Source organism: Camelina sativa, chromosome 3 (genome assembly GCF_030686135.1).
Source record: "Camelina sativa cultivar CO46 ecotype springtype chromosome 3, ASM3068613v1".
NCBI lineage: Eukaryota > Viridiplantae > Streptophyta > Magnoliopsida > Brassicales > Brassicaceae > Camelina > Camelina sativa.
In genome coordinates this window covers 3,024,451-3,040,441 of record NC_141882.1, presented here as the reverse complement: position 1 = coordinate 3,040,441, position 15,991 = coordinate 3,024,451, and the positions used below count along the sequence as shown (strand labels likewise).

Here is a 15,991-nt window from a genome sequence, read left to right as displayed (position 1 = left end):
AGGTTTATGACGGTCAGGATTTGATCTGACCTATTTCCTATTTTCTTTTTTAGACCGTTAGATTCTTCTTTTCTATTTCTATCTCATGTTTTCCTTTTCGTATTAGTCTTCCAGAATCTTCTATTATTTAATATTTTCTTTTTTCCCTTTTTTTCCTTTTTTTCCTTTTTTCCTTCTCTTTTTGTTACGGTTGTTGGCCCAAATGTTTGGGCCTTTTTTCACAATCAAATCCGAAACAAGAGAATCTTTACGTCCAGTATTTTATACATTGATAACGACTTATTCAACTTAGCTTATATCATATATATATATATATATATGTCAAGAAACAGACCAGAATGATAACAAAGGACTACGTTGTTCCAATTATTCGGGAAAATTCTTCAAACTCAGGTGGAGTGCGCACAAAACACAAATAGCGCAATCATGACTTCTTCAAGCTGCGTTTACGGTAGTTGTCCCTATAGTCTTGAGATCAAAGATCTCGATCCAGTAGCCATCAGGATCCTTAATGAAGGCTATATTCTTCATCTTTCCTGCACGGTTTACATCAAATAAAGGATTAAAATAACAGATTCCTCAAACAGAGAGTCGCAACAACAACAAAACAAAAAAAAATCAAATTTCTACTGGATTCAGCTTTGGTAATAGTAGTACCATCGTTTGGTTTCTTGACAAACTCTACTCCCAATTCTTCAAATCTCTCGCATGCCTTGTGCACATCATCAACTGTAACCCCAATGTGCCCTGTAAGAGCAACAAAATTATTTGTATTAATATAGGACTTGCCATATCTCAAGCTTCAATTTTTTAGGCTTATCAACTGGTTGACTGATGTTCTACATTCTAGTCACCAAATTTAAAGCTCCCTTAAAATATAACCTACCGAAACTCTAATCAGTTACTTCTAAGAGAGATAATAAGATCAGAGATATTTTTTAGAAGGAGGTTACCAAATCCACGAGGCTCAGAGTTCCCATTGTGATAGCCTTTAAACTCAGGATCACTCTCTGTACCCCAGTTGCTGCAAGAAAAATACATATGTAAGGAACGACCAATCCAAGAAAAGAAAGAGAGAAAGTAAGCCATTAATGTCTGTTTCTTACTGAGTTAATTCAATTGTTGCCGGTCGACCAAAAGTCCAAACTGTTCTCTCTGTTGGGTCGGATGGAGCTGTTGTAGTATCCTGTACCATAATAAACGAATCAACACACAGCTTTGTTGTTACTCTCCACTACATATCAGTGGGGTTAAAGCACCCAAGAGAGATATATATTCATCTAAGTGATCCAGAACAAGAAAAACAAATATTTCAGAAACTCACTGTTCTAACTCTACTTATACTAAAGGCATTTTAAAACATCAATAGATTGCTTGCTTAATTTTCAGTGTTTAAAATTCTAATGTGCTGAAAGCTCAATGCATGATGAGTTCCTAGAACTGTAGAACATAAGTTGCTTTCATCATGATACAGTAGTATGCAAATTGCAAAGTTCCATACTTTTTGTTTTTCTAGAATCACCTCCAGCTTAGTGAAAAGTCTAACTAAGCAAAGGTCACAGAACAAAATTCTACCTCGTAGCCCAGGAAGTACAAACTAAATTTCATCTCAGCGAAATCCAGCCTCTTCAGCAACCTGGATAAACGTAAGATATAGAGAGCACATAAGCCTTAAGAACAGAAGAACCCATTGGTTCCCTGAGGACTTGAGAGAGAAAAGAGCATTCAAGAGATGAAAAAACTTACGACATTCCCAGCACACGTGAGTAGAAGTCAAGACTAGCCTTAGGGTCTTTGATCCTAAACATCTGAGAGGTACACAAAAAGATGGAAAAATAAAATCACTATCGAAACCAAGAATAGAGAAGACAAATTACAACACCCCTAATCAGAGAGAGAGGAACAATACTCAAAAGTTCAAAAAAAAAAATGGAAGGATTGTTTTTTCCTAATCTTTAAACATTACTGAGTACATTCTTCACCACAACAAGAGTTAACTCTATAAATTTGTTCAATCTCATAAGATTCATTTCAAATGGAGCTACTTTGATGATTATCATAGTTTCACTCACCCATAGCTACCACCAAAGTGAAGAAGACAGTATGATTAGATCAAGAACACAACGTCAAGATTAACACAGCAAATTCAAACAACAACTATTTAGCAATATCAGTAAACATGTGATTTCGACTAATAGTTTAGATTTCCTCAACATCTTAAACAACACCTTACGAAACCCCTGAAAGAGATTAAAACATGAAACCGAAAAAAAAAAACGAAATCAATACAGAAATTACAGAATCACTAATAAAACCGAATGTTAAATCGAAGCAGAGGAATCTTACAGTCTGCTGCATAATATATCCTTTTGTAGCCTCATCCCGAATCGCTGACAAGCCAGGATTGTTTGCAGGTGATTCCCTCGCTTCAGACGCCATAGAGAACACACGAAGCTGATCAAATCTCTACAAAATCAAAACAGACCCAGATGATTAAACAACAACACACAGACACATAGTCCAAACAGAATAAACGATTCCAACTGCAAGAGGTTTCCCAAAAAAGCATGAATCTTTGGTCTCGAGGCACTGTTGCAAGCGCAAGTGATGAAAGAAAAATCGGTGGAATAAGGTTTGATGAAACGGAAATGAATCAGAGGAGATACGCGAGATATAGCACTTGCTATAGAGTATGAACCCATTACGTTTCCTTTGATTATCAATCAATTCGTGCAACAGAAAATATTTGAGAAAACAAACCAAAAGAGAAAAAAGGAGAGATTTTTACCGCTGTAAAGCTTAAACGACGATCTGACCGTAGAGCAGTGTTTGTGGTTTTGTGGCTGGAGTGCCTGTGGAAGTGTTTGGGATGCTCCACGGCGTTTTGTGTAGCCACAGCCAGAGGCAGAGTAGTTTCGGAAACGACGTCGTCCCGTAGTCTGATCAATTGATTTCGAAATCAGTTTTTTTTAATTAATACCGGTTTTCCTCAGTTCCGGTTTTACTCGACATTGAAAAATTAAACCAGAGTTTTATTTTCCTACCATTTACGAAGGGTTTACAAGTGGCTGAACTAAACGATGACAGTTGATTATTGGAGATTGAAATGTCTTCTAGTGAATGTATATTTCTATTGCTAGTGAATACATGTATACAAGAAATCAAGAATATATCATATGGTGGTTAATCCCTTTTTTGTATGATGAGATTATTATTAGGTTGAGCAAGTTCCAAGTTAAGGTCAAAAGTTGGTCATATGCGAAACAAAAAGGTCAAAATTAGGATTCAATCACTCAGATTCATGATGCCAACAATCACGATCTTCAAGTACTTGATCAATAACAGACTTTACTTTTTATAAACCTTCAACGACTAGTTAATCGATTTGGATGTAGTATATGGAAATTATTCAACCGGGTGAACGTGTGTATGCATGTTTATGTATGCATGAACAATGTAGTTTTTAAAAGTATGCATTGAGAAGACACGCGTATATAGATTACTGAGAAGGTAACTGAGATGATGAAGAAAAAATCAAATCTCGTTCTTGTTTTTAATCTTTTCCGCTGGAAAATCCAACATTTCTATTACACGGACACTCTTAACATTTAGGGCTTTACCTTTAATTTTCTTGATTAAGAAAAAAACTCATACGTTTCCGCTATGGTGTTTCTTTACCATCATTACCTTAAATAAGTATGACTCTATTCGATTGAAATTGTAACTTTGACCTATATGTATAACTTAGCGTATAATTCTATTAAAGTATTAACAAGCCAGTCGATCTAATTTAATAATAATCGGATCGATCGATTATATATCATTCCAAGATTCTAAGTCTGCCCCGGCTTTTCCCGACTTTTTTTCCCAACGGCGTTTCTAGACTTTAAATGTTGTTCTTGATTCACAATTTTTTTTTAAGTTATGATTTGAATATATGATAAATATTTATTTGCAAGTATCTGATAGCTACACACACATTACTATATGTTTATAACATTTATGATGATATCATCAATAAGTTGACTTTTTATATTTGGACAGCGAATATTTGTCTTTTCTCAAACCTCAACAGGCCTCACCAGAGGGAACAATGGAGGTGTCAGCAATATGATTTTATACCAGTAAGTACCACGAATATGGTACGGCAACTACGCTGGACCTACACATGCACGTATATATGTTGTGTTAGTGTGTATATATCTAACTAAACGTTAGCAGCTCCTTGTCATCTCTACAAGTACTTATATATTTTTGTTTTATATTTGTACAATATACGCATTTCTACCTATCAATTAGCCAGAGTTGATTTGATATCCTTTATACTAATTAAAAAGTCCCCATATTAAAACCTAATTTTTCCTTTTTATGTAAGATCTTTTAAAAGATGTGAATAAGATTTTTTGCCAGCTATGATGATTTATTACATCACAGCCAACTCAATATATATACGATCGATTTAAGCCAATACATCAAAGTAGGAAAAAAAATCACACACACTGACACACATCAACATATATGTGTGTGTGCTGTGTCTGTGGTATAGAGAATAGATGGTTAGACATTTGTGCTTATAACCATATGTCATGTGTTATATATAAAATATCCAATTGATTCAGTATTCAATATGGAAACTATACAACAAGTTTGTGGAAGATAATCAATTTTTTAAGAGACAACTAATATGCAGCTAAGGCCACAATAAATTCGACCGCCTAAGAGACAGCAATTATTAAGAATTATTCACTAAATAATAATTATTTCCACATTCCTATCTTTGATACTGTGTATAAACGTTATAGAGAATTACAGTTAATTATTCAATTTGATAACAAACAACGTAAACATGTCAACAGGATTCCAGTTCCACATTACATAGTGACCTATGAATCAAAAGAGAAGAGAAGGGCACAGTTGTCATTTGAGAGGTGAAAATAGCACATATACAACCTTTGGGATAAGCAAGAGACTAGGAAGATGCTTGCGGCAAAAATGGATTCCTCCAAAAAAAAAAAGAATAATATTAAATCGTTAGTTAACTGTTGAGAATCTCCAAAGAATGCCAATTCAAATTGTCAACGCTAGGAATCCTATATAAGCCCTCGTGTGATTAATATTCAGACATCAATCAAATTAACTTGAACCAAGTCTCAAACTTGTAAAGGAACTTGATCTATTTTATAACAATGGGTGATCCTACTGGCGAGCCGGGGAGCTCCATGCATGGAGTCACCGGTAGAGAACAGAGTTATGCTTTCTCGGTGGCTTCACCAATTGTGCATACCGACAAAACGGCCAAGTTCGACCTGCCGGTGGACACAGAGCATAAGGCTACGGTTTTCAAGCTCTTCTCCTTTTCCAAACCACACATGAGAACGTTCCACCTCTCGTGGATCTCTTTCTCCACATGTTTTGTCTCGACATTCGCGGCTGCACCACTTGTCCCCATCATCCGGGAGAATCTCAACCTCACCAAACAAGACATTGGAAACGCCGGAGTTGCCTCCGTTTCCGGGAGTATCTTCTCTAGGCTGGTGATGGGAGCCGTGTGTGATCTTTTGGGTCCACGTTACGGCTGTGCCTTTCTTGTTATGTTGTCCGCACCTACGGTGTTCTCGATGAGCTTCGTGAGTGGAGCCGCAGGCTTTATAACTGTTAGGTTCATGATTGGATTTTGTCTGGCGACGTTTGTGTCTTGTCAATACTGGATGAGCACTATGTTTAACAGTCAGATCATCGGTCTGGTGAACGGGACAGCTGCCGGTTGGGGAAACATGGGTGGTGGCATAACGCAGTTGCTCATGCCCATTGTCTATGAAATTATTAGGCGTGCCGGAGCATCAGCGTTCACGGCCTGGAGGATCGCCTTCTTTGTTCCCGGTTGGTTACACATCATCATGGGAATCTTGGTGCTCACGCTAGGTCAAGATCTGCCAGATGGTAACAGAGCTGCCTTGGAGAAAGCGGGAGAAGTTGCAAAAGACAAATTCGGAAAGGTTTGGTCTCTATCTATATGAATATATATATATATATATGACAAACCAATTTACCTATGTCATAGATGGATCAAAGGTTTAACTCGTGATCTTGTATAAATGGTGTAGATTATGTGGTATGCCGTTACAAACTACAGGACTTGGATCTTCGTTCTTCTCTATGGATATTCCATGGGAGTTGAGTTGAGCACTGATAATGTTATAGCCGAGTACTTCTTTGACAGGTTTGTTTCCGGTACTTTAGCCAGGAATAACATAAGGGAAAACATTTTATCAAAAAAAAAAAAAAACATTAAAAGTAAACATATATCTATATTTTTTTTCTGCAGGTTTCACTTGAAACTTCACACAGCCGGGCTCATAGCAGCATGTTTCGGAATGGCCAATTTCTTTGCTCGCCCAGCAGGAGGATGGGCATCTGACTTTTCAGCCAAGTACTTCGGGATGAGAGGGAGGTTGTGGACGTTGTGGATCATTCAGACGGCTGGTGGTCTCTTCTGTGTATGGCTTGGCCGCGCCAACACCCTCGTAACTGCAGTTGTAGCTATGGTCCTATTCTCTTTAGGAGCACAAGCCGCTTGCGGAGCCACCTTTGCAATCGTGCCATTTGTCTCCCGGAGAGCTCTAGGCATAATCTCGGGATTAACCGGGGCTGGGGGAAACTTTGGATCAGGGCTCACACAGCTCATCTTCTTCTCGACCTCACATTTCACAACTGAAGAAGGGCTGACGTGGATGGGAGTGATGATAGTTGCTTGCACGTTGCCTGTGACCTTAGTACACTTTCCTCAGTGGGGAAGCATGTTCTTGCCTCCGTCCAAAGATCCAGTCAAAGGTTCGGTGGAGCACTATTATGTTTCGGAGTGGACTGAGCAAGAAAAACAGAAGAACATGCATCAAGGAAGCCTTCGGTTTGCTGAGAACGCCAAGTCGGAGGGTGGCCCCAGCGCCCGCTCTGGGAACACACCCAACAATGCTTGATCGTACTGTTGATGTCTACAAGCATCAAAGATTTCAATTATGTGAAATGGAAACAAACCTTGGGGAAATAAACACCTATTTATTTTTCCAGTATTCTATTATTGCGTTTTGCTTTTGCCTCTCTTGATGTTTCTTTTGTATGTTTGTACCGAGCATTTTTTAATTAAAAGCTCTTTTTGATTGAAGTGTGCGTACGGTTGAGAATTTTAAAGAAGTGCAAAAACTATAGAAGAAAAATCTCAATCTTTTTAAGTTTATTTTTCTAATTTTAATTTTTGAAAATATTTCTAGTAAGTATTATTAACATGCAAACAAACAAAAATACTGTACTTGGCGATACTTGATTCTAGAAGTCAATTATAACTAACTATATTATTATTTAGACTGTAATTATAACTATAGCTAGTTGTTTATATGATCCCGATTTTATACGCTTTTATGGGCATTAAATCCTTAAAACTCTTTCACACATCAATTACTATCACACCATATACCCACCGTTCGAGTTTACTGAAGAATGTATTAACGTTTTCCACTCTCAACTCTCTCAAAGACGCCTTGATCACAACAATAATTAACTAACTTTTTTCAAAAAGCTAACTTCCAGACTGGATCCAATCTTTTTTATTGCTGACAGATATATGATCAGAGAGTAATGTACAATTCAACTTACTATTCTTTACATTTTTTAGTTAGCTAATTAACAATATATACAACTATTTATTTATCGAACCTATTCGAGTCTGTTCAACAAAGTGGTCGAGTCTCTCAGCTGAGAACTACTCCCACCAAGGTTCGATTTACATTGGTACCCAAACTATTTATTTATTGATTTATAGTTTTTATACATATAAATGTGCATGGTAACGAACAAAGTAATCTTCTCCAAAGAAAAAAGTTGTTATTGTTTTTAATTGGCTACAAGCCCCCAATTAGCTTGGGGCGACCCTGTAACATTGGTCATGCATCTACTGACTAAAAAGAAAAGAAAAGAAAATAAAGAAAACCAGTAGTCATATCGATGTCACCAACAACAACAAACAAAACAAAAAAAGTTAAGAAATAGAAATCAAACAATTTATTAGTCGGTCAAGGCTGGGAACAAAGTTCATGATCATCTCTCAACCCTACATAGGAAAATTACTGCCTTTCCCAACTTACCAACCGTAATAATGTAATTTATTTCGGATATTGATAATAAGAAAAGATCAAAAGTATTGGAATCGCAGTACCCATGTACCAATTGGACATAGTTATTCGTATATATACTACCACTAATAGTATCATTTTCTTTTCCAATTGCAATATAATAGACTTTATAATTGTCTGATGAATGTTTAAAGAAAAAACTAGGAGAAATATAATGCATTGGTGCGGAGTTCTGGAGTATTGGTCAAGGATTTTTTTTGGCATTGGCCGAGAAAGTCTTCTTTCGTTGAGAAAATCTTTTCTATGTGGTGTAATTCTTGAATGAATTGAACAAAAGGAGTTTCCAGTTCCAGTTTTATTACTTGATAATGATATATATATGCAAAATAATCTAATATCTCAAGTCTCAAAAGAAAAATTTTGATATGACAAATATTTCTTGAAGACAAAAAAAACCAAAGTTTCTTTTAGGAAATGAACGATTGATACATATTTAATAACGTTCTAAAACATTGATAACATTTTGTTTTGTCTGCACGGTGGGACATATTCTTATGTGCGACCACCCATCGGAACATCCCCGCGGCTGGTGTGATTAAACATTGTTTGGTGTGTTATCAGGGGGCGTAGAAGCAGAGCGAACGCGGCGGCCGCCCTCGGATTTGGCGTTCTTAGCAAACCGGAGGCTTCCTTGATGCATGTTCTTCTCTTTTTCTTGCTCAGTCCACTCCGAACCATAATAGTGCTCCTCCGTACTTTTGACTGGATCTTTGGACGGAGGCAAGAACATGCTTCCCCACTGAGGAAAGTGGATTAAGGTCACAGGAAACGTGCAAGCAACTATCATCACTCCCATCCACGTTAGCCCTTCTTCAGTTGTGAAATGTGAGGTCGAGAAGAAGATGAGCTGTGTGAGCCCTGATCCAAAGTTTCCTCCAGCCCCAGTTAAACCCGAGATGATGCCTAGAGCTCGCCGGGAGACAAAGGGCACGATTGCAAAGGTGGCTCCGCAAGCGGCTTGTGCTCCTAAAGAGAAGAGGACCATAGCTACAACTGCAGTTACGAGGGTGTTGGCGCGGCCAAGCCACACACAAAAGAGACCACCAGCCGTCTGAATGATCCACAACGTCCACAACCTCCCTCTCATCCCAAAGTACTTGGCTGAAAAGTCAGATGCCCAACCTCCTGCTGGACGAGCAAAGAAATTGGCCATTCCGAAACATGCTGCTATGAGCCCGGCTGTGTGAAGTTTCAAGTGAAACCTGAAAAAGACATATAAAGATATATGTTTAATTACTCTATCTTTTTTTTTTTTTTGATAAAAATCTTTACGCTTATGTTATTTCTGACTATATGTAAAGTATCGGAAACAAACCTGTCAAAGAAGTACTCGGCGATAACATTATCAGTGCTCAATTCAACTCCCATGGAGTATCCATAGAGAAGAACGAAGATCCAAGTCCTGTAGTTTGTAACGGCATACCACATAATCTACACCATTTATACGAAATCACGTGTTAAACCTTTGATCCATCAATGGCATAGGAGGCCTAGCTAAATTGTTTTGTCATATATATATATATATATATATATATATATATATTCATATAGAAAGAGATTACCTTTCCGAATTTGTCTTTTGCAACTTCTCCCGCTTTCTCCAAGGCAGCTCGGTTACCATCTGGCAGATCTTGACCTAGCGTGAGCACCAAGACTCCCATGATGATGTGCAACCAACCGGGGACAAAGAAGGCGATCCTCCAGGCTGTGAACGCTGATGCACCGGCACGCCTAATAATTTCATAGACAATGGGCATGAGCAACTGCGTTATGCCGCCACCCATGTTTCCCCAACCGGCAGCTGTCCCGTTCACCAGACCGATGATCTGACTGTTAAACATAGTGCTCATCCAGTATTGACAAGACACAAACGTCGCCAGACAAAATCCAATCATGAACCTGACAGTTATAAAGCCTGCGGCTCCACTCACGAAGCTCATCGAGAACACCGTAGGTGCGGACAACATCACAAGGAAGGCACAGCCGTAACGTGGACCCAAAAGATCACACACGGCTCCCATCACCAGCCTAGAGAAGATACTACCGGAAACGGAGGCAACTCCGGCGTTTCCAATGTCTTGTTTTGTGAGGTTGAGATTCTCCCGGATGATGGGGACAAGTGGTGCAGCCGCGAATGTCGAGACGAAACATGTGGAGAAAGATATCCACGACAGGTGGAACGTTCTCATGTGTGGTTTGGAAAAGGAGAAGAGCTTGAAAACCGTAGCCTTATGCTCTGTGTCCACCGGCAGGTCGAACTTGGCCGTCTTGTCGGTATGTACAACTGGTGAAGCCACCGAGAAAGCAAAACTCTGTTCTCTACCGGTGACTCCATGCATGGAGCTTCCAGGTTCGCCAGTAGGATCACCCATTGTTATAAAATATATATCAAGTTCCTTTACAAGTTTAAGATTTGGTTCAAGTTTATTTGGTTTGATGTCTAGATATTGATCACACGAGGGCTTATATAGGATTCTTAGCGTTGACAATTTGAAAAAGGCATTCCTTGGAGATTCTCAACGGTTAACTAACGATTTTATATTATTTTTCTGAGGAATCCATTTTCGCCGCAAGCATCTTTCCAAGTCTCTCGCTTATCTCCAAAGGTTGCTTATGTCCATCCAACAGCTCTACCCTTCCCTCATCTTGCAATTTATGGATAGTCAAGAAATAGTTGTGTTAATGATTTAACTATTAGTCTATTACTAATTTACTATTATCATCAAAACTTGTTTCCATCAAATTACATACGTGGAACTACATAAACGTAACTCTGCAGGTTCCTTACAGTTACTATTTTTTAAAAGAAAAAAAGTTGTAAATTTGACCCACTCTATGGTTAACAGCCAAATACAAACAACAACCATGCATTGATTTTCCATGTTTATTAAACTACCCAATTAAAAAAAAAAGGTTCAACTCTATTACAGGCTGAACCGTATGAACTCAATAATTTTAATCTTCAGTAACATCATTCGTTACAATATAGGCCACGTAAGGACGATATTGTCTTGAGATATTTGCGATTAATATATATTCTTGATTAGTTTTGGAGGGCTGTCATCGTCATTTATACACTGAATAGTATCCACAAGAGAGAAATATAATCGTTTAGTGAATAAACTAATTGATCTCCTGGACGGTCGGATATAGAGTGGCCTTAGATATACATTAGTTGTCTCTTCAAATTGCTTACGATTGCATAGGACTTTAGCAAAACTATTTTTTTATTGATTTCATATATCGTTTTCTATATGAAAATTGCAATCGATTGAAAAGGGATATAACACATTATTGATCTTAACTTCGTGACGTAATAATGTTAAAATACAACTAATCATATCTGTGTGTGTACATGTTCATCTAAATCCCACGTATATCTACATCAATATTTAACATAATTTTTCACAAGAAAAATTCTACAAATAGAAAAATTCTTCGAACAAAAAGTACAGCAAACTAATTATCTTATATAGAAAAAAACAATACTGTATAGATATTAGACATTATAGATTCATATCTTGTAACGGTTAGGTTTTCGTAAATAGCTAGTGAATCAGAATTTTTCTTGAAGTTGAAAACATCATACAGTAGATTAGACGTACGGTGCATTGATATGTAGATATGCGTATGTATAATCTTCTTATAAGCAAAATGAGTGTGCACGCAATTTCCGTACTCTTCCTGCCTGACGTCAGGGTCAGGCCTGGCCAGTTGAGCAAAATGGTGGGTTGTCGCGAAGTGTATTTGAAAAAGTCTAAAGACTAATCTTGCTGACGTGCCAAAGTTCCAACAAGTTGGGATATGATAAAAGACAAAAAATCCATGTCTATATGTGACAAAGTCAACTATTTTGATGAGATCAGCAAAAATTTTCATTATATTCTGTACTTTAATTTCGCTAATAATGTGACACATATATAATGGACAAAAGAGAATCTTATATTAATGTTATCAACGACTACAAATTAATATTGATTATCATGGTATTCCTTTCATAATTTCCATTTCTAAATTAAATTACGGAATTTGCTGTTATGTGATTTATTTATTTAAACTACAATTAAATGATTTTATTTTTCCTGTTACAATTTTTTTATATACCTTAAAAAGGAAAACAATTTGGAAATACAGAAACTCATAATGTGTAAAACCCTAATACGTACCCTATAAAAAATTAGTGTTTGAGTATAATTTTTTTCAGTGACAAAATAATAAAAATTTTGTTTTCAAATGACATCAACTTTTTTTGTTTATATACATTGAAACTAGTGACATCAAGTTAAGTACGTGGTTTTGTTATTTTAAACATTAAAACCCTGAAAAATAAGGATATTGATCAGAAACCTGAAATTACCACATAAGGAAAAAAATCAGCGAGCCACGTAATTATGTCCCACGGCACCAACACCAGAGGAAGTAGACATAAAGTGATTTTAGGGCTATTTTTCATACCTGCAGGAACCACTTTAATTAATATCTAAACAACAGGTACCTGAAAAGTGCCTAAGCAGACCTATAGACTCAAAAGAGAGAGGGATCGATGAATGACTTAGCGAAGAAACGATTCTCCCACCGTTTGGAGAAAGTAAAAGTGAACTCCAAAGAAAGTACGATGAAAATAGACAATTTTTTTTTATCTATTTAAAATTGGTGTTGTGATGATGTGATAAAAAGGTTTGCATGGTTGTAATCTAGTTCCTTTTGATTTTAATGTTTTAGTGATATTTTGATATTTTGTAAACGATGATAATACGAAAAACTTTATATTATATGGTTCGGTTGATTATGCTATTTTCGGTTCTAAGTTTCATATATAACTAATGCATGCGTACAATATATCGCTGTACCACGATGTGGAAACGCTTGAAAAGTATCTTAGAGCCTCTTAATATTTCGACAGTGCTTTCAAATTCAATAATTAATGAAAATTTTAGGGTAGACATTATCGATTAGGATATATGTAAATTGATAGGGTACTACACATTATTGATTAGGATTCCAAGTCGGCAAAGTGTAGATCCCTTATTCAGGCTATCTTGGGGCTTATCCGTCTAAATATAACTACATATTCGACGTTTATTTGTTTATTTGGGTATACACAACTTGCATATGTTCATAAATAATAAATAAATTAAATTAGAGGAAGTCAAAACTCAAATAAACTAATCCACACATTTCCTAATTAGCGCTTGGGCTGTTGGAGAGACTTTTGATTTTAATGTTTTAGTGATAATAGCTTTGCATCGTGGTCTGCCGAATTACCAAATTAAATGCTGGCAATTCAATAATTTAGGTAATTGATGATGACGGACCATTAGACTTTCTGCATACATATTTTTCACATTTTAGATATAGACGTCCTCGTTGACTCTTAGATTCAAACTAGTACTGTAAGACTATGTATTTAGTTCCAATCATCCAAGTGTTATTTTTTTTTTTTTGACGTTGCATATATAACCAATACTGTATATTGTTCTAAAATATGTATTTGCAAACGTTTAACAAATGGTGGATAATATATTATAGACATATTATATTGTTAATACATGCAGAATTAATAATTTCTATATATGGTGATTATCAAAATTACTTTCTACTTATAGAGTTATAGTAGAATAAGAAAATATCGAAAAAGAAATAAGTTAAAATTTTAGTGCCGATGGGATTGTTTAGTTGTTACATAATTATTGGTTTACTTACCTGATGACTGAAGCTCTTTTGTTTAAATTGACCCACGTCAACTACAAATGTAAAGAAAGGGCTCACAGTGTGGGCTACTAATTAATTAAATAAGGCCCACGAAGAAACTCTTAAATATGAAAGGCTTTTTATGTATCTGACTTGAGTAACCAAAATGTTGACAACATATATTCACATGACGGCTTGTAGTTGCCTATTTCCTAAGGACAGAGAGTCACAGAAAGAATAGCCCAAACTTTTTGACAAATATATCTTTGTGATTAAAAAAAAAAACATTAGACTGGATCAAATGAAAACATTATTCTATAATCTAAGGCAGATCTAAAGTTCTCTTACAAAACCCAAATCATATATAAACACAAACTATCATTATTCCTAGAAATTTGTTTTCTTCGAAGAAAATTATATCTGGTCTATGTTCCAGTCGTGTTTGTCAACAACCAAAACTTATGAAACACACATTTATGAACTATGATGCTAGAATATACAGTACATTCTTTCCGGTCGTCAATCGTCATGATGCAATTAGGAGACTCTTCTCGAAGACTACATGAAGAAGACATGCCAAAGTCATAAAATTAAAGTTTGGTTTCTCACTCCCATATTGCTTGGAATGTTTCACCAAATAGATATTTGCAACTACCAAGAACTACAGATAGAAGTTTTGTAACGAAATAACAATGCTTTAACAGAATAAAATTTTCAAAGATGAATAATCTATATATAAAAACATTGATTTTGCAGTATCGATCGTTTGAATGAAGATAAAACGAGCAGCACACATAAACAACGGGTTGTTACTTGCATAGTGAGTTGACAATTCTATGATCTTCTCGAAGAAAAAAAAAAAAAAAAAAAAAATTGGCTTTCAGACGCATATGTCACCACCTTCCACCTATCAACCAGTAGTGGGTGAAAGACGTGGAGCTCACATAGGGGAATGGTCACAGCAGACATACAGATATGGTACTGAATGAAACTACATTTTTTTTTTGTTTTCTAAAACCAAAACTACATTTTCTTCCATATATTAGTTTGCGACACATGGTAGGACCATTTCAAAAAAGGAAGGCACAAACTCGCTTATGTATATACACATAACCAAATTATATATGGTGTAAAAAATATATGCGAGTACTTATTAGTTTCTAGATGATACGACCATTAGAATCAAATCAACGGATCATTTCAACATTTACTAAGAATATATGGTAAGGTGAAACGGCTCTTTGACCTTGATGAATCCGGATGGTGGAATTTCTATTCTTTATTATAAAATATTTAAAACACACTGAGATTTTAACCAACCACTCTAAATAAAATTACTTTGTCAATCGGACTAATAATGGTCTGAAATTTAAAAAAGTGTTTTTTTTCTCCTGAGTCCTGATGCGAATTGGTCGTACGCAGGAAATCAAAGTGAAAATTGTTGTTTTCATATTGATTGTTTCACACCTTTTTCTACTGGGAAACATCTTTTCTGCATCACCTTTTCGTGGTGCGTGGTTGTTCTATACCTTCCATAAATTTTGATGCATTATACTTGCCGTGTTCTCTCTTGAGGAGCAGACTTACTTTTGTAAAGTAGAAATAGATGAAAATAAATTATTAAATTAACCAAATTAGAAATGCATATTAAGAAATTATAAGATATTTTCACCTTTTTATGTATATATTCATTTCATTTATTTTCATAATATTACAAAACTTTAGTCAAAGAAGATTAAAAGCCAAAGATCAATTGCAATTCATATTGCTAACTTAAGAAATCTCAATGTGACATCAATCCTATTTTTTTTTTTTTTTTAAACTGAGCTTTTAATTAAATGGTGTTTTGTTTTTTATTAAATGAGTTTTCTTAATATATGTGCTTCTAACCTAAACATATACTTAAGAAATGAAGAGACAATGATTCAGATGAGAGTATTTTCTATAATAATCATCTTTGAAATTTGACATGTCATAGTATATGATAAGAAATGAAGAGCCAATGATTCAGATGAGAAAATAAGTCTTTTATCATTTCAAAAGTAAAAATTTGTGTGCAATATCTTGAAAATCGGAATGAACAACAAGATAAATCCCACTGTGATTTATTTTTT

The 15,991-nt window shown here is 35.8% G+C and overlaps 3 protein-coding genes across 4 annotated transcripts; 1 reads left to right on the top strand and 2 right to left on the bottom strand.

Annotated features, from left to right (window-relative positions):
- Positions 1 to 229: 229 nt before the first annotated feature.
- Positions 230 to 2,943, bottom strand: LOC104766214 (lactoylglutathione lyase). 2 transcript variants are annotated; one of them, XM_010490077.3, is made up of 8 exons: positions 2,789 to 2,943; positions 2,347 to 2,466; positions 1,747 to 1,808; positions 1,576 to 1,636; positions 1,107 to 1,186; positions 954 to 1,024; positions 658 to 747; positions 230 to 536 (listed from the first exon to the last, which is right to left on the bottom strand). In XM_010490077.3, exons 2-8 carry the CDS (start codon positions 2,437 to 2,439, stop codon positions 436 to 438), a joined length of 558 nt encoding a protein of 185 aa, XP_010488379.1. In that variant the 5' UTR covers positions 2,440 to 2,466; positions 2,789 to 2,943; the 3' UTR covers positions 230 to 435. The 2 variants fall into 2 exon arrangements, with proteins under 2 accessions (XP_010488379.1, XP_010488391.1); XM_010490089.3 differs by lacking the exon at positions 2,789 to 2,943 and adding an exon at positions 2,568 to 2,739.
- A 2,177-nt stretch (positions 2,944 to 5,120) lies between these two features.
- Positions 5,121 to 7,181, top strand: LOC104766206 (high-affinity nitrate transporter 2.1-like). The gene is made up of 3 exons (XM_010490043.2): positions 5,121 to 5,996; positions 6,105 to 6,220; positions 6,326 to 7,181. Exons 1-3 carry the CDS (start codon positions 5,187 to 5,189, stop codon positions 6,975 to 6,977), a joined length of 1,578 nt encoding a protein of 525 aa, XP_010488345.1. The 5' UTR covers positions 5,121 to 5,186; the 3' UTR covers positions 6,978 to 7,181.
- A 1,363-nt stretch (positions 7,182 to 8,544) lies between these two features.
- Positions 8,545 to 10,688, bottom strand: LOC104766197 (high-affinity nitrate transporter 2.1). Its single transcript, XM_010490035.3, has 3 exons — positions 9,749 to 10,688; positions 9,502 to 9,617; positions 8,545 to 9,388 (listed from the first exon to the last, which is right to left on the bottom strand). The coding sequence occupies exons 1-3, from the start codon at positions 10,556 to 10,558 to the stop codon at positions 8,722 to 8,724; spliced, it is 1,593 nt and encodes a 530-aa protein (XP_010488337.2). The 5' UTR covers positions 10,559 to 10,688; the 3' UTR covers positions 8,545 to 8,721.
- Positions 10,689 to 15,991: the final 5,303 nt, after the last annotated feature.